Below are 24,766 nucleotides of genomic sequence, written 5' to 3'. Positions count from 1 at the left end.
GGGAGACCAGCTCAGCTCTTCAATAGGTCAGTGCAGCTTTGTACTTGAACTTGCAGGCACAAGAATTTTGAGGGCTGCCTGCAAATACCAAGTGGATTGCCCAGTGGCGTGTTGTGGCCACTGTGTATTCTCCCTGTCGTGCAGCATGCCCCTGATTGCACACCCAGTCTGTCTTTGTAGGTCATGTTGTACTTAGTGTGATTATTGGGTCTTCCCCATTTCTTTCACAGCAAATCTTTGGCTTCAAGGAATAAGCAGAGGTATGAGTGGGAGGTGTGATTTCTACTTCTAAGCCTCTGTTTCACTTGGGCAGGTCACTTGGAAATTCTACTGGGTTTCCTGCCATATATGAAGTGGAGTTTAGCACACGCTTTGTTTTGCAGACAATTGGCAGGGATTAATTTTTTAACTGTCATATTGCCTGTCTGTAAGAACATCAAAGTGAATCATTATGCTTTTTGGGCAAGTCTGAACCTGCTAGCATCCTGGAATGGATATTGAGTGGCTTCGCAGGACCGCATGTGCTGTTTAAGACAAGCTTTCCTCTTGCCATGTGTCCTCTTCCTTTAGGGCTAGAGAAGACGTATTTCTTACAAGCAAGGGAATTTATGCTGTGATGGTTGCATCTCATTCTGTGAAGAAAGAAAGAAGTCAGCCAGAAAGTAAAAGCTGCAGAAAATGTCTTTCAATAATTATCTGATTTACAGAGGAAAAATAAATTAATGTTAATGCTTCATAACATGGTAGAACAATTCAGTTCATGAATTTTGTGTTTTCGATAATCTGACTAATCTGGTCATGTACTAAATCTTTTCTTCTAAAACTTCGGATTATATTACAATGAAGAAAGACAACATTTTTGCTTGTCCATGATAATTCCTTAAGGGCAAATATTACCAACAGCATAGCTCAGTAATCTCCTATCATGTGAAGATGTGTAAGATTTTGTTTGTCTATTGACTAACTCAGGGAAATCTAAAGTTCGACTAATGGAAAGTGAGTTTCCTATCAATTGTAGCAAACATTTTTCACATGCAATGGAACATAAGATCTTTCACTTGACATCCTAAAGTTGCTCATAGGAACATAGGAATTGCATAGGAATTGCTGTTTGCAGAGTTAAAGTTAATTCTGTCCCTTCCTTAATTCTGTCCCTTCCCCCCCACCTTGCTCATGCTTTGCAGGACTGTGGATATGCAGCTGCAAGACTGCTGTGGTTACGAGTAATAGCAACTCGTGCTATTAGAGCTATTTCTACAGATTATCAGTGGCTTTTAAGATTCTATTAATAGGAGAACCTGCATTACAGAGGATGATATAATGTAAGATCTCATTTGCTGATTAGTTTAAATCTTTCTTCTTTTATTTAATGAGATTTGGTTCTTAGGTTTTTATACATTGTTTAAGTAATGTTTATAAGCAGTTCTACTACAGCTATTACATTTATCAACAGCTTTTAAGTCCTAGTGCAGTTTCCAGTATCCATATTAGAAGTTCTCTTCCAGCTCTTCTTTGTAATCATGCATACACAAAAATGTTTTGTGGTATTTAATCTCAGTGCTAACAATGTGTTTGAAATAATAGTATTTACTTTATTCACCTATAAGCCAGCACTGCATGTCTTTCAAGTGGGAAACATAATGCACTTGATGGCTTTTTTTTTTTTTAACATACATTATGCTTCAGAATTCAGGGAAAAGTCTGTTTTCTTGTCTTGTACTTCAGTTTTTTGGTTTTTTTTTTTTAGCAAAATTTGCAGCGTGACCAGTCTGTGCCTGCCTTTCCCTCACATTCATAATGCAGTGTTTTCTGTCCACCTTTATCACATACTCAGGCAAAACCTTAGTTCACAGGGCAGGCAATGAAGATAGATGTTTATTATTAGAAGACTAAGGAGGGGATTGTTTATCTTAGCTAACATTTGTACTTAGAGATAGGGTGCTGTGAAGCCAAGGGTAGCATGTCTTTCCTTTCTTCCATATTATTGACTCCCTAATTAGGAGAAAAAATGGGACAGGGCAGGGGAGTAGTTATCCGTGTCAGTACATCGTTGGTCCTCCTAGGAATTCATTTTCCACCCAAGATCTCTAAGTCATCACTCAGGCTCCTATATATTTTAAGTTATATCAAAGAGTAGTTTTGTTGATTTGCTTCTAATGATACTTGCTTTGGAGAGCAGAGCAAAGTTTTCAGACATCCTTCTATGCAGTCAGTGTTAGAGGAGAGCTTCACACTTTCTTTTCCTTTAGTAATGTTCTTCCTTCCTCTTCCCCATGACTTTAATGTCTTCAGTGAGACTATATGTAGATTTATTCATGCTTAATTGGAACATGTGAAAATCTCCAATATGTAGCCTGTTCTGTTCTTTTTAGAGAAAAGCCACAAGTGACTAATTAGTCCATTTGATCATCTGGATGGTATTTATACATATTTGTTCTTCATTAGCTGAAAAACGTGTTAGTCGCATTTGAACTATACAGTTGCTTAATCATACCGATCAGAGCAAAGTTGAGTTTCCTTTGGAAGTTCCGTGTTTTTTTTCCTTGTAAGTACAACTCGGCGCTGCATGAACTCTTGATGTTCATTTTTTTTCTGTCTTTTGCCTCTTTAGCTACTGGTGCTTTCATGGGGAAGAGACTCCTTGCTTCTGTGTCATAATTTTTAAGCTTGTCATGTCTCTGGGTTGTCGTGCAGTTGTTATCACCCTGAAGCTCTGGCCTGTTTCTCAACATTACTGGATTATGTTTCATGCAAGACTCTTGATCTGTAGAGAACACTTGTCTGGGGAGAATGGCGAACTACCATCTCAGAGTAACTACCAAATGATGCAAGAATCTGTCACTGGATGCAGAGTTGACTCTCTCCTCTCTCTGGGGTGGTTTTATGTTTAGTTTGTGGGAGTAGGCAGTGTTGTTTAAAAGGTGATGGCAGTCCAACGTGGTCTTGTGCTCAGTGCCTTTTGAGCATTTTAAATGAGCTTGATGTTTGCTGGCCTGCTTCCATTCCTTAAGGCTGAGGCTTGAAACTGAACAGCAGGAGAGAAAAATTGCCTTCTGAGGTTAGAGCTGCGGTAAGTAATGCACTTCCAAATGTCAGCTTTGGTGTTTCCTCTGCCTGTCAGCACAAGTCAAGAAATGTGCATGAAGTCAAACTATATTTTTAAATAGCAACATACACAACTGAATAGCATGGAATACTCGAACTCGTCCATGGAGTGGTGCCTTGCTAGGAGAGAGAACAGAAAGTTAAGAACTTGATAAGTGATAATTTGTGAAACCACTTTGATTATTAGGTGGAGAGTGAAAGCGCTTACTCTGATTACTGTGAAACCATCTATCAAAGGATTTGATCGATTGAAAGATCAAGTAAATGCTGGTGGCTAGTTTACTCTGGTAGATTTTATGTTTTTTTCAGAAGATCATGTCTTGTGTTAGTGATCAGAAAATGTCTTACTTGTCTTTTCATCAAGTATGTGTTGTGTTGTTTTTTTTCATTTTAGTACCACCACGCAATTTGGTAATTGATATCCAAAAAGAAATTGCTGTTGAGGGAGAAGAGATTGAGCTGAACTGCACTGCCATGGCCAGCAGACCAGCCACCACAATCAGATGGTTCAAAGGAAACAAGGAGCTAACTGGTAGATGTATCCTCTAAGTCACTTGTTTGTTTTTTGTTTGTTTGTTTTTTTACGTAGCTGAAATAATTCATGTAATATTGTGTATTTGTTCTCTGCCACTTAAAAAAAAAAAAAGGCAAAAAAAAAAGCAAGCCGTTTTAAACACCAGCTTGGGAACAAAAGAGTATGTGGGCAGACATAAGTTATTCTTTAACACAAAAGGGCTGAACTTCATTTTGTCCTCTGCCTACTTGCCAGAATTGAATACAGGGTTCTGGAGCCATTCTGTAACTGCAGGTGACTTTGAAGAGCCCCAAAACTGTGCAAAGAATTTATTTCTGTGGTTGTTTATGTATTTTTCTGCCCTGTTTTAGGTATGAGTAAAATCATTTGCACTTTGAACTGTAAAGATTTTCAGTTCACCTTCGTATCCAGTTCTTTTGTTTATACAGTATTTTTTTCTGTGTTCAGTGGAATATTCATGTAAGATGGATTTCTCCTACTCACCAAAACCTGGTTGCTCCTGGTATTAGCACATTCAAGTCACTGACACTGATTGCATGTGTCATGCTGTTAGTTTAAGTCTGCATGTAGATGTGAGCTTGGTTGACAACACCTTTGTGCTGAGACACTGAAGGGCTCTCTACAGAAGTCCAGACTCATTACTTCAAATCCAACTCCACTACAAGGGCAAGATAAAAATCTTCTATTTAAGTACAACACCTACAAGCATCCGAGTATGACACATGCTGAGCGTATGCTGATAAAGGTAGAATGCAAACCTGCTGCTGCTTGAAGTAGTGCCCCACTGATTTTCAGCACCTGTTGTCATCTAAACGTTATACCGATCTTCAAATGAGCTCTTTCTTAGTTCCCTTTCCCATTCTGGCGGGCAGCAGTGCAATAGTATTTGACCCTTCATGCTTGACCTGTCCAGCATCTTGATTGAGTTTTCTTGCGTTGGCAATTGAATCCCAGCTTTCCTTTATCTTTGAAGACTGCTGAGCTGAGTAGTAGCTTCTTGAAATACCAGTTCACCCTGCTGATTCTTTGGATGTTTTTTAAACAGAAGTAGGAAAACTGAAATTCTTGGTTGTGGGTTGTGAATAGAGTGAAAATGTAGCTTCTCTGATCAGAAAGCCTTTCCTCTAAATATAAAGGGATGTCACTTTCTGCAGCTCTCCTCGTGTTTTACTTTAATATATTATCCAGGAATATTTTGTGTTTAAAAGACCTCTGTTACAAGTTACTCTTAATGTTTTGACTGTGTGATCCGAATTCTTAAATAAAAAGCCACAGATACGAGAATTTGGAAGCACAGTGGAGGCACACTACTAGCAAGTGCTTGCAGAGTTCATGGAAAAATTCCTTCTCTCCTGTCTTGTCTTTTCTTTCTTGATTCAGTGTTGTGTGTTACACCACCTAGTAAATCCTGATCTATGCTTTGCTCCCACCACTGTGGTTATTCTCTTCTTCAGATGGAGTACTGCTGAAGTATTTCAGCCTATCAATACTACTTTTAATTAAGTTAATCTGTTTAATCACTTTTCTAGCTAATTGTTGATTCAAGAGTGGGAGGGGATTTGTAACTCCATTGATTTAAGAGTTTGGGGATTTGGGGATGGTGTAAGGGGATTGTTAATCATTGTGGTAATGTAGTGTAGATTTTAATCAGGAGCAAATTCTTGGAGAGGTGTGTTACTCCATACCTGCGTGCATCCCGGCCATAACCTTGTATCTGAAGAGGGGAAATAGATGCTGAAGGGAGCACACCACCTGAGCACAGAAACAAGGAAGGTGAACGTATCCAGTAGATGCTCCCCCCAGTCACTGTCTGCTTTTCTTTTTCATCTCCCTGCCAGGCAAGTCTGAAGTGGAGCAGTGGTCTGATATGTACACAGTGACCAGCCAGCTTTTGCTGAAAGTGGGACGGGAGGACGACGGAGTCCCAGTCATCTGCTTGGTGGATCACCCTGCTGTCAAAGACTTGCAGACACAACGTTACCTAGAAGTCATGTGTGAGTAGCAGAACTTGTAATGCTTTTAATGTATAAAATTGCTCACTTAAGACCTCAGGAACCGTTTGCTGTATGATTAGATAAAATTATAGTGTAGATGGAGTTTATATTCTGTTCTTTAAAAACTGAAATAAAAATGTTGGGTACCATTTAATAGGTTAAGCTATGACTTTTCCCAGCCCTTTTGCAACAGCATAAATACATTTATTCTCTTAAATAACTTTCCTCACATTGAATTTGCACCATGAAAGGTTCTGGCTGGGCTTTAAAATTGCCAGGAAAGATTAAATCTGAGTATTTTTCTTTTAGCAACCTACTTAATCTCTTTGAAAGTGTTTCTGTAACACGACATTAAAGCGACTGGCCACCATTGTGAGCTTACTGGCAAAAACTGGCCACCATGCAAAAGAAGTACTGGTATTGTGCGTTGTGAACATACAGCTCCATCTGTTTTTCTAAATTAGGGCGAGATGAAGTATGCAGAATCTGTAGCAACACCACTGACAAAGGCCTACAGATTCTTTGCTGTAATGTTCCTACCATGTTCATTGTTAATAATGCATTTTCATTTTGTTTAGGAACTGTTCTACTGTATGTGATGTTAACAGGGTTTCTGAGCAGTTATCTGAAAATACCAGTGGTCGCAAATGTGGACAGGCCTGACTTTCAGCTGGTGGAGATAATGGAGCTGCTGTATGCACATGCTTCTGCTCAGAAAATGGCTTCCAAAACAAAGTCGGACAGTCCTCACAACATGGTTTGGGTGCCTCAGAAAAGCAGGGGTATTAGGATGATTCAAAGCACATATTTTTTTAGGTTCACTTCAACTATAACATTACATTAAAAGGGGAAGAAGAGGTTGTATTAATTTATTTCATCTGCTTCGTTATGTAGTTTCATTATGAACATCTTGGTTACAATTCTCGTATCTCTGAAACTAAAGTAATGTTCCTATAATGAGGAAAACAGAAATGATCAGATACTACCTAAATTGGCAGATACTAGATTTCTTGTGACTGTGCTAATGTGTAATTCATTTATGCAAACTTAATGTCCATTAACATTTCTTGTAGAGCTCCATTAGCTTTAATAATACATTAGCACCTTTGTGAGGCTTGATCAAATACTTAACGGGGAAAAAAATCCTATCTTCCCTATTATGTGCAGATACTGAAATCTTCCAGGATATCTGGATATCTTCCCCTTGCTTGAAAGGGCATCTGGTTACTTTTAGGCTTCCTTTTAGAAATTGCACTGAAATCTTGATAGTTTGATGTGATAGGAGAGGATCACTGGTTTGTTTGTTTGTTCGTTTTGGGAGGGAACATTTTTTTCTGTTCTTCATATCAAATAAATCTCTTCCTGGCTATTTTCGTTTGCAGTCTTTACAGGGTTGGTTCCATATACAATGAAGGCAAAGCACATGTAAAATACAGTTATTTGGATGTTAAACATGGTATGAATTAAAATCACAGTTTGTAAACAGAAATTAGTTACAGGGACTTGACCCATGTTAGTCTAGTTAGTTGCTTCAGTGGGCAGTAGCAGATGGCTTGAGAGAAGAGTACCAGAAGAAGAACATGTAGTGCGTCGTAACCTTGCAGCTCCCAGCAATTAGTGGCTTCAGAACTTCGTGTGCTGGAGGATGTCCAGATGCTTGCATTTAATACCTACTGCTGGACCTGAACTTAGGGTAGAAAAGGCAGTCAGAGCGAACTTTTACCCTTGAGCTTTTCTTGCTTCAATCTTGTTGACTGCAGCTCAATTCTTCGGAATAACACGAGTAGAAGGAAACTTCATGTCTTCACCGACCGGCATCTCAATCAGAGCTTCTGTTGATATGAACTTAGTCTCTTGGGGAACTTAGACTCTGACAATCAGGCCTAATTGATACTTTCTCAATTGCTTTTTAGATACAGGATTTGCAATCAGAACAGATCTCTTCCAGTTGCTGTTCATGCACTTTCACTGACCATGTTGTTACCTTCCAGGCAAGCAAAATGCCAAATCTCCAAAGAAGCAGCATTTAGCATTCACTGATCATGGTAGTGTATGTGGTTTTAGCTGCTTTTCTTGCAGCCACAGAGGTATAACTCAAGATCAGTCGCGTGTTGTTTGTTGACGTGTCTGCTGTTACATTCTCTCCCCTTAAGTCTTGCCCATTCACGCTAAGGGCACAGCGGTTCCACCCCTTTGGAACACCAGCAGGACATAGTAAAGCATTTTCTCAGTGGATATTGTATTTCTGTGCACTAAGTGTATCCATCTCAAGCAGGAAGTGTGTTGGGGAAGGACAGGAGGATGATGGATGGAGCCTTCTCGGATAATGAGGTATTTTTGTCTGACTAAATTTCAGAAAATGGAGAGATTTTGAAAGATACGATTCAAAGTTTTTAAAAAACAGAACCACAGAAGACAGAACAACAACAAAAAAATTGCGTAGTTTGCAGTGAGGGGGAGGGAGGGGTAGGGTACATGTCATCCTCAAAAACTACTCAAAACACAACCTGCAAAAGGGAACAGACAGTGACCTCAGTGTTGTTTGTGCAATCTTGAAATGAAAAAAGGCATTTTCAGAGGTTACTCTCGCGTACAGTTCAGCCATTTCCAACATTTTTCTTGTTTCTCACTCGCTTCTGGAGGAGACTGACTTTTGTAATGCTCCTGGAGAGAGGAATCAAAGTGGAGATGAGCAGCGGGCAAGGCACGTGCTCCCATGCTGAAGGGCTGGCTCGCCTGGCTGGCTGCAGCAGCCCACAGTGGAGGGGAGGCAGGCATGTTTTCCCCCAGAGTTGCGTTATTTTCCCTTCAAAGTGTTTACCTTTTCTCTTTTTAAACTGTTTTTCTTAAAGCTCGGTATGTCAAATGTTTCTTTTTTTGTAAATTAGGATCTTAAGTATCGTTGAAAATCTGGAGCATTTGTACTTCAACTTATTTTGGTGCATTTGGAGGTGGCACCTAGAATATGTATTTATTTTATTTTATTGAAATGTTCTTCTCTGCTAAGAAAAAAAAAAGATGTAGAAATTGAAGTCTGCAAAGTGGACCTACTTCACTTTATTTTAAAAACAATTCAAATGAACATTTTCGTCTGTGCTGTAGTTCAAAGAAAATTGCAGATTTGAGTTGTGTGGGTTTTTTAAGTTTCTCAGTAACTTCAGGAACGTATTTCAAAATGACTATTGGCCTTATCACCCCAGGCTGTGGTTGCTCCAGATGTCTTGAACCAGGAAGCAGGTAATCCTCTTGAAGGGGGATAGGCAGAGTAATTTCAGATGCATGTCACAAAAGTATGGGATTTGTGATAATGTTGAACTGTAGAGCACCAGGGTACCCCATGCATGTGCAGCGCTGAACCCTGTGTCGCCTTAGCCACGATTTAATAAGGCAGTTGTTCACTACAGTAAGTGTGATCTGTCTTGTTGTTGCCTTGTTTTCTCCATTATTATTTCCAAGCATCTTTATAGGTGCAAAGCATGTAAAATCTTTAAGGACAGGCACAGTCTTTTTTGCTGTTACCTGAGGGAGAGGAATGGCCATCTTGCTCCTCCTCTTATGTGTGCAGGGGCTTCTCCTCTGCCAAAATAATGGAACAGTTGTGTTATCTGATAAAATTCTGTAGTATATACCGATAACTTGTTACTATACCATAAGCTAAGCTTTAAAAAATAAATACCAGGTTCACCTGAAGCTTACCAGCACAGACACTGGGGGGAAAAGAACCTTTTGCTGTAGTTAGTGAAACTGAGTAAGACTTACTCATGCTGAGTATTAACTTGTCCTACTCAGGAAGTGAGCTATTGCATGTATAATGTGGCACATCCTGTCCCTTTGTGAATTTTTGAGTAAATGCTTCTATCTGAATGTAGGGTATGTTATTAAAAAGGAATCTCTGCAAACAAGCATTTTGTAATATTTATGAAAATCTCCTGGTAGTGCTTTTTAAAAGCAAACAGAGTTTGACAAGTGATGCCATGTACTCACAGTAACAATAACACTTCTATGCTTGATTAATAGCTGCACCACTGAACGTATAACCCTGTGCAATGGATGGCCACAATAAGTTACATGGGATTGGTTTGAAAATATATGTTGATTTCGGCTCAAGTTGCTTTCTTTTTGTCATTCGGATTATTCAGTGAGGGATGGAAGACCAGTGCGTTGAGTGTAATTTTAGAAAGGAAATGAAGCACCAAAATGCATTAAAATATCATTAAGGAATTGAATGGAACTAGATACTCTGAAATATTTAAGTTCAGCATTTGTGGTACTTTATGTCATTATTTGATACTGGAGATGAGGTCCTCATTTGACACTTTATCTTGGTTTTGGTTGTTTGTTTTTTATTTTTTTCTGAAGTTATAATGAATTGCACATTCATTTTTGTAATGCCTACGTGTATACCTCTAAAACATGCACTGATGGAATCTGTTACAGCCTCTGCTGTTATGAGGGGAGAACTCTTTGCGCCCAATTATGTTAAAAATCAGCTATATACGTATGCTGTCACATCTCCAGTAATCCTTATATTTCTATTGAGTACAAATATTAATTGCATACTATGCAGTGAAGTGATTAACATCAATGTAATTTATCATCTGGAGAATTCTAAAAATGAATAAATGAGTTGTTTTGTTCAGTGAGGTGTTGACCCCTTCAGAAACTTTGATTTAAAGCTTTTTTTTTTTTCTTTTTATAAATATGAAAAGCACCACAATCAGCCAAGTGTTCAGTTATTTGATTTTCTGGGGCATTAGCCACTCTTGTTTGTGACATTTCCCAGTTGGGTGCTCGTTTGCAAGCTCATTAATAAGGTTTTCTCAGAGGAGTGTTGTTGGGAATGAAGAGCATACAGTACGGTCTGGACACTGTGTTTTGGAAGTGTTCAGCAGCAGCATGCAGCTATGTATTTAAAATGGGAACGTGCACATACAACACACCTGCCTGTTCTCCTTAGCACGACTGAGCGTGGCATCCCACCGTGGTGCACACAGTGCCCCAAAGCCGGGTTACCAGCCACTTGTGTCACACGCAGCTGTGTGCCTGATGGGAGCCCCAGCGCGCAGAGCTCGCCGGCTGCAATGCAGGCTCTGTCCTTCTGGAAGCTGGGGAGAAAACACAGGGTAGCCGGGTCTCTGCTGTCTCTGATGCAGACTTCATTTCCTGATAAGTAAACCTGCTTGATGTTAGGATAAAGGTGATGGCTGTATTTATTATACCTATATATTATGTTAACTTCTCTGACTTCTTTTAATATTGAAGAACGTTTTCCTCCTGACCTTTCCCTAGCATGTGAGTGTAGTAAGATACAAAAACGGCCAGAAGTCATTTTCTTTTAATAGTTTATCCTTGTTATATATATATAGGCAATATACCATGCTAGTTTGGGCCACAGAGCAAAGCAGAGATGAGGATCTGTATAAAATAAACACCTTTCTTCAGATGAGCACTAAAGCATATTCGGGGTGATTTTGAAGCTAGAATTACTTAAAGTGGGCAAAAACTCTGCTTGACCTGCAGGATATTCTTCTCCTGAGAATACCATCTGTCATTATTTTTGCAAAGAGGTACGCATCAGGGATTAATACAGTAATCACAAAATGGATTTTAAAACTTGGATTCAGTACATAATTTTACAATGCAGGCAAGAGAATTTTCAGCTGAATCATTGAAAGAATCCATTTTGTAATTTTCTCAGTTGGCAAACAGTCTGGCATTACAAAACACGCTGAGCCCCATGCTGCAGTACCACTATGTCAGAAGCGCTGCAGGAGCAGTTTTGTCTGCTCCTGTCTGCCATGAAGAAACCAGCCATGTATAGTCGTGCAATTTACTTAATGTATGTGTTTAGCTGTAATTTGGAGCTGAGAAAGAAACCCCGTTCTGAAAATGCGCACTGGTCCTGAGAGCCCTTCGTGCTGCGTCTGTGGCTGAGCGATGTCGGTAATGGAAGTGCCGGGGGAGACCTTGGTGCTGCCGGGCATGGCCTGCTCCTGGGCTGTGGCAGGGCTCTGCGAGCTACAGCGTGCTTTCAGTGGTTGGTTTTCCTCATCCGTGTTTTTGTGTGTTTCCCCCCAAAAGCAGCATGTGGTAAGAAGGCTTTTGACTGTGTTCTGACCTCAGCTGGGGCAGTTGTGTGGGCAGGAAGGGTTGACTGGTTTGTCGCTGTTGGTGGTTGGTGAGTCGGATAAGTTGAGAAAAAAATCATCCCCTGCTAAAGAAATGCTTCCTAGACTGTTTTTATTGTGTTATTAATGACTGTTTCAGTGCAATGTTTGTGTTTAAAGTGGACAGATTGCTGCACTGTAGGAGCCGTGTCACTCTGAGATTGCTGGAGGACCAGGAGCTGCTGGAGTGTGATGATTCAACTCAAGGGAAATATGTGGCCCCAAAGAACATCTACCTCAAGTGTGATGTGGTTTTTTGTTTTGCAGCTTTTAGCAGCTTTTGTGCACAGTGAAGTTACTGGATATAGCCACAGAGTTAAATTTACTGCACATTTTCCTCATTAAGCATGTTCTGATTGTGTTTCAGGGGGAAATGTTGTTCATGTGCCTTCTTGCATTTGCCAAGAAAACCACTCTTTTATTTAAGGTTGTATTTCCAAGTAGGAGTCATATCTAGTGTCTATTAGCATCCTTGAGGGCTGCAATACCCAAGACTTCAGCCACAGGCTCGGCAGTTGTAGGAACCTGCGCTGCTACCACACAGCACTTACCGCATACAGAGAGACGTGCTGTCTCCAGCAAGTGCTGCCGTTGGGTTTAGTCTGGTTACAAACAAGATAAATGTTTTCAGCAGAGCTTGGCTGCGTTCCCCTGGTTGGTGCGTTACAGCACAGGCAGAAATTGGGAGTACCTGCCTGACCCGAGCTGGCCTGGAGCTGGAGAGGAGCCCTGGGGAGGACCGAGATGACAGCACAAGCTCCGAAGGCTGCAGCCCTCCTGGAGCAGCCAGAACTGGGCTCAGTGGGGCAGGGGCGAGTGCTGCTGGGGGTCCCAGCCGGGCTCCTCCGTGGACCCCCGGCTCCTCCATGCACCTGCACAGCAGAGCCGGGGCCCCGCAGGAGATCAGGCTTGCCAGATCGATCTGGCGGCACTCCCTGAGACGACAAGCTCTCCTGTCTTTGAGATCATAGGTTTCTCTGATGAAAGTAAATGGGTAGAAGTAATGGGCTTAGGCTTTTGTAAGACACCGAACTCTGTATAACGTGATATCCTTCCTGATTAATGAGATCTAAGCATAATCGATGGAGCGCACATTTAATGGATTAAGAAATCACTAACTGGCAGATCTCAAAGAATAGTCATTAGGGAGTAATCAGCAAGTGATGGTATTTTTAGAGCAAATGCACTGGTCTGGGTGCTTGGCCTGCTGCTCTTCAGTGCTCCCATGACTCATTTGGAAGTTCTTAAAAAAAAAAAAAAGATAAAAAAATCACTGTTAATAATCTTTGCTGATGACCAAAAAACTGGCTAACACTTAATAAGAGGAAGTGTTGTAGCATGCACAGAACATCTTGAGAGTTTTTGTAACTTCTAAAACACAGCACTTTAAAACTCTGAAAGGTGGGTGGGCGTGCGTAGGCTATATCCCTTCTTCACAGAAGTGCAACTACATCCTGGAAAATACTTGGAGTGCTTTAGTGGGAAAAAGCCTCATGTAAGGTTTTGCCAGGGAAACCAACATGGCAAAGCCAGTGCCTCCTTGCGTGTGTGAAGCAAGGAGCTGGAGCGAAGATGATGGCTTTTCTCTTCTGTGTTGGTGAGACCATTCCTGGAATCTTGCACGGCATCTTCGTGAGCAGACTTTGAAAAGATGCTGGAAAATAGGACAAATTGCAGAGAACGGGAAGAAATCACACAGGAAGAGACTTAAAAAGCTCTGGCCAAATCTGTCCTACCAAAAAGTATTGAGAAGCAATTTGTTCACAGGATAGAAGAACAGCCATGGCGAGAGTGTGCGAAGTACAAAGGGAACTGTAATCTAGCAGGGGGAGGCAAAACAGAAATCTTTGGCTAGAAGTTGAACTAGACAAAATGAGGACAGAAGGTGCATCTTAAATGCATCTTGGTTTGTCGAGACCTTTCTCAAGAGGAGCAGTGGGTTCTCTGTTTCTCACATCATTTTAGAAGAGGACGCCCTATCTGTGCCTCAGTCACAAGCAATTAGGCTTAACGTGGAGCCTGGCTGAAACGCATGGCGTCAGCCCAGAGGCGTTGCCACACGGAGGGACGAGAGGGGATCTGACGGGGGAATGAGCCAAGCACTGCTGCAGCTCTGCCAGCACGCGCAGCCCATGGGTCCTGGTGCAGCTGAAGGTGAGCCCCGAGGGAGCCGGGCGGTGGCGTCCCGCAGGAGCATGCTGTCCCATGGCACCGCCCGCGCTGGAGGAGCCATCAGCATCCCAGTTGCTTGCGAAATTAAAATACAGGTTGTTAGTCAGAGAGGGAGGAGAAGGAGCATTTTTCATACTCAGGCTGACTTCAAGACTGTGGGAGGCTGAGGGGGCCGGGCTCGTGTACACCATAATTGGCCAGCGGGGCAAAGAGCAGGGCGTGCTGTCGCCTCTCTAAAGGCTGCCTTTCGGATGCGTTACAGGCACACGGTATGCATGTTGTAAAAGAAATCTCATCAAATGCAGAATGGTTTTGTAATAAGTTTTTCAAATTGGTAGCTGCTACAGTGTAACCTTTAGACTACTGGTATTTAACCTTGTATATCACTTGTAGCTTTTGAATGAATTTAGCTTAATAAAGGTACCTTATTGAATTACTAGGCTTTTTTTTTTTTTAGGCCACTAGAAATAGGCATACTAGGAAATAGCTTGAGGTTGTTAGATCTAATTGTCTGCCAGTGGAGTATATTGTGGCTTAGATGTGTAGATGCAAGCATTTATTTTTATGTAGTAATCCAGCAATATGATATTATGAAGTTCCAAGTTGAGTATTTCAGGCTGTTGGAATGCACTTGGTAGTAAAAATTCTTCTGCTGCTTGCCTTATGCCCTAGACTGCCATCTGAGATGGTGATAGTCCCAGATTATACTACCACAGATGTCACTACTGGAATGTGGCCTTTTTAATAGTGGTTAATAGGTGGCAAACTGCTAGTACAGGCCTTGAAAACCGTCACAAGCTTGCTGGTGTCAGTTACTAAATGTCACAATTGCAGGTAGGAGCTGAGCTCAGGATCCCACAGTGCCTGGCATTTTACAAAGCTTTACCTAACAGAGTGTATAATCTGAAGAAAATAGATACTGACTTTGTCTGAGATGGGATGCTTAGCAGTAGGATTAAAGATTGTTTAAATGTGTGTCCTCAAAAAAAAAAAAAAAAAAAAAAAAAAAACACATCCCCTCCCCCAAATTCTTGGTCAAAGCAAGTGAAATTTTCATTGTATACTACAAGCCTAATTAAAATGTCAGTTCTCCTGAGTGCCAAGCCATCCTTCTGAATCCTTCAGAATTTTGAAGCACTTCCTATTTCCATAAGTGCCTTCAGTAATTACTCGCATGCTGGTGAGTCCTGCTTAGAAGAGACATTCACTGTGATAACTCTATTGGGAGTGTTCTTGTCTTCACGAGTACATGTATGTGTGCTAATCAAGTTCAGATTTATATTGTATGTGACACCTCTACAGTGTGCAAGTCAAAATGGTATAGATTCACTTTTCTTCTGACATTTGATTAATGGAGACTATGGAGCTAGAACGCTGAAGTGGAGGGGGGCAGTTTATGTCGTTTCGGGAGAGCTTACTTAGCTTGCAGTTTATTCTCAGTACAACAAGCCTTCGGTTTATTCTTGTTGCTTTCCATAAGTAATTGACAGCTGGTAAACATCTCCTCAGAAATACTAAAATTTGTCTCATAAAAACGGGATTGGAGCAACAGAAGAGGCAAGCTGCAGAAGATCTCACCCATGGCTTTCCCAGCCCAGGGATGCCATTCGGGGTAGCCCTTGTGTTCCCCTGTAAATAGGGCTGGAAAGGTTTTCCAGTCTTTCCACGACACACAGTGTAATAGCATCCATGTTTCTGGCATGGGCCCTTAGGCACTGTCACAAAGCAAATAGTAAATAGCGAGCAGATGGCTGAGGTGGGGTGATTGTGAACGAGAGGGGTAAGCGTGAGCACAGCACGTAAGGTGTTGCTTGTGACATACTTGCTGCATAATACTATTTAACCGGTCGTCCTGTGTTTATGCATTGTGTAAGTACTCGTGTTGCAGACCAAACTCAGTGTGGTATTTCAGCACTGTTCTTTGTCTTCCTGTGCTTTTTTTGTGTGTATCTGTGCCACAGCCCCCGCAGGACTGGGTTGTGCATCTGGGGCTTGGACCTTGCAGTGGGGAGCACCTGCCCCTCGCTGCCACAGCACAGCCCAGGTGCCCTTTGTCGAGGTTCAGCTGCAGGGCACGCGTCGAGGTTGTGTCTGCCCTCCTAGGGACAGTCTTTGCTCACGCCTAGAACATGCTGGTTGCTTCCACGCGTCTCTTTTGCACGTTCGAAGCGCTGAGCAACATCACTATTTGGGGGTCAGCTCCTGTTCTCAGGCACACTGCATTCCTGTGTTTCCAGAGGAATTAGGACTTCGCACCTCAGGCGTGTAACACACTTCCAGAACGTCGTAATCCGTGTGCTGCTGCTGCGCTTTCCAGCCTGCAGATACGCCTTAGTTTCATAGCTGCAGGAAGCATCTGTAATGGGGATTAGTTTATAAAATGTTTGTGGTATAGTCATCTCAGGAGAGGATTTACTAGTGTAGCTTATTCCATTACTGAAAATTATGAGAGTTTAAATTGGTTAAATCCTGACATGGATTTTTTTTTCTAATCTCTATTATTCCACAGGAAGCATGTTAATGAGTTAAACACAGTTAATAAAATGCAGCAAGCCGATATTTTTGGTCGCAGTTACTCTCAAAGGAACTAGAAACATTTAAATTGTTTCAACCTTTATGCATACTGATTTTTTGCCTTCCTTTATTTCTTACAGTTGAGTAAATTCCTGAAAAATATATACGGCCTAATGGCATTTGTAGCATTGAATTGATTTTTTGCATTGATAACATTTTAGCTACAGCTTAGATTGCGTTTTTAATCTTTGTTTCAGTTATAGGAGGTAATGAATTTTTTAATCATGGACTCCAGTGTGTTTTGTGTGTGTGTGTTTTTTTTTTTTCTCCTTCAGGGTCTTACTAAAGTGGTTTGAAGCTGGATCCCTAACTATAAATGCTTTAATTCTCTGTGTTTATTTTAGGATTTAGAAGAGCTTCATTTGGACTAACTAAAATCTTCCATTGTTTAAACAAAAGCGTCAGTGGCTGTGATTTCTTTTTGTGTTTCTAACAAACATCTCTTGTAAAGCCAAACGTATTAAAATGCGTGGACACAAAGTGTTGTCATACAGTAATATATGATACATGATAAAACGTATCAATTCTGAGCACCACAAATATCTCCGGTTTCACCTCAGCATGAAGGCAAATGAGTTCCTTTTAGCTTGAGTGAGTTCAGAGATAAGCTCTGGTGCAGCAAAAAGCATTTCCCGGGAAACGGTGGTGCTTCAGTCGGAGTACAGATCTCCGATCTGCCTCGCGTTTCCTCAGTGCTAATCACTTCAGCTTGAAGCAAATACCAAGTTCACTTACTGATTAGACAAATGGCATAGAGGGGGCCGAGAGGAAAGCAGTGATGATGACTGTCTTTTGGTGTTCAGTGCGTAGAAATCTGATTCTGTTTGACAAGAAAATTTATGAAATGATGTTTTTGTCATGCAGATAAGCCTCAAGTGCGGGTTTCTCAGAATTACCCAGTGCAAGGCCTCACAAGAGAAGGGGAGCCACTCGAACTGACGTGTGCAGCTTTTGGAAAACCACAGTAAGTTGGAAACTACCAGAGGATGGACCAGGCTGTCTGGCAGTGACGGGGCCATGCTACAGGGCCATGCAAAAATGCATGTAGGCATTTTGGCCTCTTTAGCTATTGCAGAACTTAGTGTGCCATTTTCTGCTGCAAAGGCAATGCAAGAGTATGAAAAAGAAAGTATGGAGATATCCTTTCCGCACCTGACCATATGCTGCCAAATTAAGGTATCTGTTTTGATTTGCATTTATTCTTATATAAAAAAAATGGTTGAGGATTTTTTATTGTAAGAGCTCCCAGGAGTGGAGCAAGCCCTCTGATGCAGAATGAACAGGTGGTAGCGTGGGTGCCACACAGCCATGCATCTCCTCCCCAGGGAAGTCTCTTCCCCACTTAGGTGTCAATTGATTTCAATTAATCTGCAAAAGCAAGGTCAGTGGCCTGCATATTGAATCCTAGTAAGGTGCAAGTATGCAGAAGAGTGAATGGCCCAAAGAATTAAGCACTTTTAAAAGTGGAATGGATCTGTAAGGTAAGGCAGTCTGTCTTTCTGCTTATATTGATTATATGATGATTCTCCTCCATATTTGGTGGCCTATGTTTTTTCTATGAAATGCAAGTTGTATTCTTTCTCCTCTTCATACCATGCCCTTGAGGCTTTCTTACATTGCTTAAGAAATTTATGCATCAGGAAATTCCTGACAAGGGAGGGTAGATTTTCTTCCACACTTCCATTGTTGTTCTAATTTAAGTTTTGTTGACTTTTTTTTTTTAATACTTCCTCTCCCACTTGGCTTTATGGTTGTCAAGTATTTACTATCCTTTTTTATTTTGATCATGTTCATGAGATTTCTGCAAACATTCCCAAAGTCTGTCAGTGTCTCCTTGGTAGTGTGCCCAGAACTGAAGAGTTACTGCAGGTGTAGTCAAACTTGAAGTCATCCAGTTTGACAGTTGTGTTTCTGTGGGCAGGGACAGGAGGGGTCTATGCAGCTCAGAGGTGAGAAGGCTTGTGATACTGTCATCTTCCATGGTAGTGTCCTACCTCACCTAGATTGTTTTGTTTATTTCCACTTCTCAGTTTCTTCTGTTCAGCATGTGGCTGATTCCTTCCCTGTACATTAGAGACTGAATAATCCCATTTGAATATCTACTCCCTGTTCAGAATCTGTCAAAGCCCCTTTGCATTTCTCCTCTCATGGGTAACTGCAGTTCCTCCTATTTGCTCTCATGTGGGAATTTAATGAATAGGCCTCTTTACCCTTTTTTTTTCCAGGCTATGAATAAGACATACACATGTTAACTAAGACAGACACATCTCCCAGGCTGTATGCCACTTAATGTTACAGTGATGCTAGTAATGTGCTAGGAATTTCCTTATGTAGGTCATTTCACCTGTCTCTCTCAAGGCATAAGAAAATGTACAGTAAGATGTTTCTGTTTTTTTTTTTTATTATTATTATTATTATTTTGTTTTGGGAAAAAAAAAGATTAACAAATTTCATAAAATCCTTTGCAGAAGTTTAGGATAAACAGGGATGTTTCTTCAGTTAAAATCACTTCTCTGCAATATTTTGCAACATGAACATTGGGTTGGGGGAAGTTCAGAGGTAAACAAAACACGAGAAAGTAGAATTTTCTGTTTTTGTATTAATCTAGGTATTAAGTTTTCAATGTCCAAGGTTAGACAGTTAAAGAAAACAACAAAATCCTGTGACAGAAGTGGGAATATGCTGAAACCATGAAACCATCACTTTTAGGATATTCACATCTTTGAAAACAGGCTGCTGTGTAGCGCATGCAGCATGTGAAACCTTGGGACACCAAAATCACTAATAGCTTTTGAAAGCTGTAGCCAGGAGCATCAAAACCTTTCCACCACTGTTGAGGTAAAACTGCAACTGCGGTTCTGCTCTCTGGAGAGCTGCTGTTGTACGGGCAGAGGCTCGCACGTTAGCGGCGTGTTGTGCAGCCTCATCAGGCGGTAAGTGCCGTGGATGGGAAAGCAAGGAAGAGCACACCAAGCCGGTGTCCAAAACCAGATGTTGACTTTGTAGCAGGCAACTGATAACCAAATGATTTTATTCAGTATTTTGTCCATTCCAGTTGTAGGGCTGGGATGTTGAGACTTTAGGAGCTTTTATTTCATTACAGTAGTCTCCCATATGGACACTGTAAAAAGTCCAAGCTATTTTGATACCTTTAACGGTGCTAGCTCCCAGCAGAATATGACTTGCAAACTTCATCTTTGGAACTAGGCAGTCTGACAAATGAAATGTTTTACTCTATAGACCTCCCCTTTTTAAGAACTTAGTGTTCAGTTGTCCTGAAAGCTGCTATATATTTCTTGCTGGCAAAGGCTGTCTCATAGGAGTAGCTGATCTGTCCTTACTGCTATTTAAAAGTTTTCATAGTAATAATAATTTATTTATTCTTAAAAAGAATTCCCCAGGCCCCGAAGCACTTCTTTTCTTTACTAGCTCTAACAGACGTGCTAATTTCATTCCCTAAATTATGCAAACGTGATACTCATTTTGGTTCCATTAGTAAAAGGATGCAGGAAACAGGCTGCCAATTGGAGAAGCATAGTTGGGGGAGAGAAGAAAGGTGTTCCTGTTTGCTAGCGGCTAAAATTCTGTCACTAAGCAGTAGAGCCAAAATTGAGGTAAATAGGTCTATCACGTCTCTTTGTGAAATGGTTCAAACTTCATGAAAATGTACTTGTTCTGTCACATGTCCAGATCTGCACTCAGAGCACCCTGTGGATGCACATTTTAGTCCATAGATCTCAAAGATTTCAGGTTTACTGAATAAGTGAATGATTAACCACTAATGAACTTTCTTCCTGCTTGCATTAGTGTCTTCAGAAAATTTAAGGTCTGGATACAGTTTCCTGTTGGGTTAAAATAAATTTAAATTGAGGAAGCCTGACAGCATCTGGGCTTGAGTAGTGCAAAAGCATGTGTTTGTTTCTTTACAGTTTTTCTTGGTTTGGGCTTTCTGTCTGTGGATGAACTATTGAAGATGCCATCTTTACCATAGGAAAATAGTAATGTGACTGTTTCTTTTTCTCCCTCCTCTGTAGGCCTACGGACATGAGGTGGTTAAGAGTAGATGATGAGATGCCTCAACACGTTGTAGTGTCTGGTTCAAACCTTCTCATTAGTAACCTAAACAAAACAGATAATGGTACATACCGCTGTGAGGCTTCAAACGCGGTGGGGAAATCACATGCGGATTACATGCTGTTTGTATACGGTACGTGAGAAAAACCACCGTTCTTCTAGACTCATTTACACATAATTGCAACATACCTCTCTCTGAAAGCTTTTAAAGAAGTTAACGTTTTGCTTTCTGCAAGAATTACAGATAGCTCCCAACACATCTACATTATACTGGGCTGGGGTAGGGGCTGGAAAAGCATTTCTTTTGCTTCTGTAACTCTTGGTGTCTTACATCAGGTGCAGAGCCATTAAGTTTCTTTCTCTGGAGCCGCTTTTGTGGACTTGCCATGACACTCGTGTATTATCAGATGAGGCCTGAGAAAAGGCCAGAACGGAGGCATGGGGAGAACTGTGAAGTTCTCTAGCCTGACAGTTCTCACAGGACTTCTCCGATATATTTTCCTTTTTGTAATGACTTTTTCAGTGTCTTCAGCAGTGGTACAGGGTTGTTTTTTTTTTTTTGCCCTGGTCTTTTATTAGCAAATTAAATGACTGAAGAATCAGCCAGCATCCCTGGATAATTGCAAACCAGTAAATAAACTGGAGGAATGAGATGTCTTAAGCCTATATGTGGCTGCTGAGCAGACACTAAGACATGTCTCAGCATCTTTTTAAAGTGCTATTAAGTACCTACTTTAATACTTCGGTTCCTCTGTATTATTTTGCCATTGCTCTAAACCTTGTTGTTCTCTCGTCATGAGGTGTTGCACATAATGAAGATTCAGCAGGCACTTGAGGAGTGATCCCCCACTTTAATTGTGAACAAGTCCCCTGGGCTGCATATTTAAACTTTATCTCTTAGAGTGTTTATTGTGTGGCATTGCTAAGCTTGTGGTGGGTGTTGCCCGTTATTTGGATAGGACGCTGACGTGCTCTGGTTTGAAGTTCATTCCATGCAACAGCTGCTTGAAGCTCTGCAGGCCAAATTCTCTTGTGTTTGCTCTGATCCCAGTAAATAGTTGGGAACATAACATCGCCTATCCAGTGCCAGTGGTATGTCACCAGTTTTCGGCCCAGTCTTAGAAACTTGCCCAGAGACTGTAGCTAATAACAAACCTTACAGCTCTGAGCTGAAATTGGACTCCTGTACTGTAATATACAGGTAGTTCTCTAGTGCCTGTAGCTCCAAAAGACTCCAGTTTACAAAATGAAGTCAGATATGAATTTATGATGGAATAAGTCACTCTTGGTTTAAAAATGCCTGTTCACATCACTGTTTGAAGAAACAGCAAATGTTGTGGGAAGTATTAAAGAAGCTGAAATAGGACACAAACAGCAACCCATGAGAAGTATGGAAAGCTACTGCAGTAAAGCAGTTATAGAAGAGGTTGTTTAATTCCTTGTGTAGTTTAATGTACCTATTTTGGCCCAAGTGAGTGCTAGAATAACTCTCACCAATGTTAATGACCTGGTTAATGCCCAGGTTCTGTAAGGCTCAGGATGAACCATTACAGAGGATCGAGCTGAGATGTGTGTCCCTGCAGACACACCAGGGATTTGGTGGGCTCTGGAGATGGAGCACCATTCATTCTCACCTGTAAATGTGGTCTCAGTAAGCCATTTAGACCTCATATTAACTCTCACAATCATTAATTATTCCACGTTTTTGATGGGGGCAAGAACCAGGTTACACAGGAATTCATCACAGCTTTCATCCCTCATGATTCAATTCCCAGGACCAGATGGTGTTATTGCAAAGGTGATGCAGCTTCCCAGGGGATGTTAACCTGTGGACTCTAGTTCAGGTATCCAGCAGATATTTTGGCATGTAGAAAGGCTTTTCATGGTCTGTCTGGAGCTCTCTGTTAAGTAATTGTTTTACATCCCATCACATTCTGTTCCTGGTTGTCTGGGAGTGTCCTGCTATGATTCGGCACTCTGGACAACATAAAGAATTCCTTTAGTCCTGAATCAAGAAGGGAGACCTCCAGAGCTGCTGATGTAGTGGAAGTGGTTAGGCTGTGGTCATCGTCTGAAGCCCTTTGGCATAGAACCTAACTCAAGTTGTCACCAAAGGAAACCAGTGCTACTGTGTTGAGTGTGAAAAGGAGCTGCTGGTCTCACTCCACGTGTCAACAGAAAGCACACACTTCTCCAGCCTTTGCTGCATTTGGCATCCTTCCTCCCTAGAATATAAGGAATAATATATGTGCCTGTGCAATCTGTATCCCTGCAGAAACGCCTCTGTAGGTGTAGTGTGAAAGCTAGCGGGAGGATGTGCTCGCTGCTTGCCCCCTGCCCCAGCCGTGGGCAGGACTCGCCTGTCACCATGGTGCTCCCTGCCCGCATCCAGCCCCCCTGGGAGCGGGGGGACGTGCACACGGGGCCGTACCCACCAGAGGCGTTCGGTGGAGTAGCGATGGCTGCAGCACAGCGTTGGGCTGGCACACCTTCACAAGAGGTGGGGTGGCTTAGTCTCCATACAAAACGAATGCACTTACAGTTAAATGGCATTAAGTGCAAATGATTGCCAGCAGCCAGGGCTTGCAAAATAACCGCTGCTGATCTGTGCTTAACACACCTTTCTCTGTTGCACACATGGTGTAAGGATCTCTAATCACATTGACGCAGACTGAAAATATGCTTGTTTTTAAAATTCTTTTCACGCTTTTCCTCACTGTGGGAGTGGGCAGACACATTTTTCTAGAAACTTCTGGCACAATTAGCAAACGTTCATTTTTTTGCATTTATCAAGGAAGAGTCTGCTGCACAGCACCATTCCCAGTGCAGTTTGTGAAATGAGCTGGGATTATCTGCCTCTGCTCGCGCAATGAAAGGGCAGGGACTTTATTCCTGTACTTCACTTGTTCCATCTCTACTACTGTGGAGAAGTGGCAGCATCTCATCAGCATGGCCTTGGGCAAAGAGCAAGAAGGAAGTTCTAGGAGCAGGACAAAACGGCACTCAGCATAAATGACCACTTTATTTTATCTGTCTCCACAGTGAAGCGAACTCCAAGGTAATGTTTCTCAACATTCTGGAAGTTGTACAGAATACAATAAAGGTGCAGCATATAATTAAAGTTCAGATGTATTAATTAGGGAATCTGAGAGCTCACTTGGAGATAAAAGAGTAGCAGATGTGTTAGTGATGAAAAGTTGACATGCTATAGAGAAAACCTAAAATCAAAAGCCTCTGAAATGTTTCATGCTCTATTATTGCAGGATGAATCTGTAGTTCAAAGTCTTCCCGACTACTTAGCACATTCAGTTTGATCATCTGGGCATTGATACATATTTTTTCTTTTACATCTTCTCATATCTACCTTCTCCTGCCCAATAGTTTTGATGAGGATGTGCCCCTGTACATAATATAAATACTGGGAAGAGTGGCAGTGTTTGATTCTTAGCAGGTCAAGTGTCTCTGAGAAGTGGTTATTAGTTACAAAGAGAAACATCTCAGTATCTGTGTTTCTCATTAATGATGCACTATGAGCAAAACCAAGAATGTTGAAATAAAATTGTCAGAAAAATATCGGCTTTTTTATAAAAAGATTTGGTGATTTTTTTTTGTACCTTGAAATTGATATTTAGTAATGATGTTCTCATTTCTTTGTATTTATTACTATCTTTGAAGTAGTTTTTAACATCCTGCTGACGTGTATTCATAGAGGAAGAATAGTGAAGTTAACAGCCCTGGAAAAAAAGTGAGATATATTCATGTGCTGTTGATATTTAGTCTGTTAAGCACAGCAGGGCCCCTCACACAAACCTCCCACCTGGATTTTCAAATGTATATGTAGACAAACAACAAAGCACCATTGTGTCTTTCTTTGTACATGTAAACTGTTCTTTTTGTTGTGGAAAGTGTGCAGTTTATTTTTCTTACAGCTCTCCCATTCCATTTCTCTCTCTCTCATTGACTAATTTATGCTGGGTTTTATTTATTTTTATTTTGTTTAGCATTGTAGAAGGCTAAAAGGGGGGAGAATTTCTGGGCCAGATTCTCCAGCTAGAGTATGTCTCTGCATAGCTCCCCGATGCGGATTGAGCTAGAAACGATGTTCAGCTGCTGAGGATCTGGCCCTTTGTCTTTAAAACCAGCTG

At 41.3% G+C, this 24,766-nt stretch overlaps 1 protein-coding gene across 9 annotated transcripts in view; it reads left to right on the top strand.

Moving 5' to 3' along the window:
• CADM1 (cell adhesion molecule 1) overlaps positions 1 to 24,766 on the top strand; it is a 180,863-nt gene that overhangs the window by 124,216 nt on the left and 31,881 nt on the right. For all 9 annotated transcript variants that reach the window (XM_040534130.1, XM_040534132.1, XM_040534128.1 and 6 more), the window contains exons 4-7: positions 3,500 to 3,637; positions 5,479 to 5,634; positions 17,412 to 17,511; positions 20,582 to 20,754. In XM_040534130.1, the coding sequence (XP_040390064.1) occupies positions 3,500 to 3,637; positions 5,479 to 5,634; positions 17,412 to 17,511; positions 20,582 to 20,754 (567 nt within the window). The remainder of the gene's footprint in view (positions 1 to 3,499; positions 3,638 to 5,478; positions 5,635 to 17,411; positions 17,512 to 20,581; positions 20,755 to 24,766) is intronic.

The sequence above is a fragment of the Cygnus olor genome, chromosome 22 (assembly GCF_009769625.2).
Source record: "Cygnus olor isolate bCygOlo1 chromosome 22, bCygOlo1.pri.v2, whole genome shotgun sequence".
Classification (NCBI taxonomy): Eukaryota; Metazoa; Chordata; class Aves; order Anseriformes; family Anatidae; genus Cygnus; species Cygnus olor.
The sequence above is the reverse complement of the archived record's forward strand: the minus strand, read 5'-3'. Positions and strand labels throughout refer to the sequence as shown.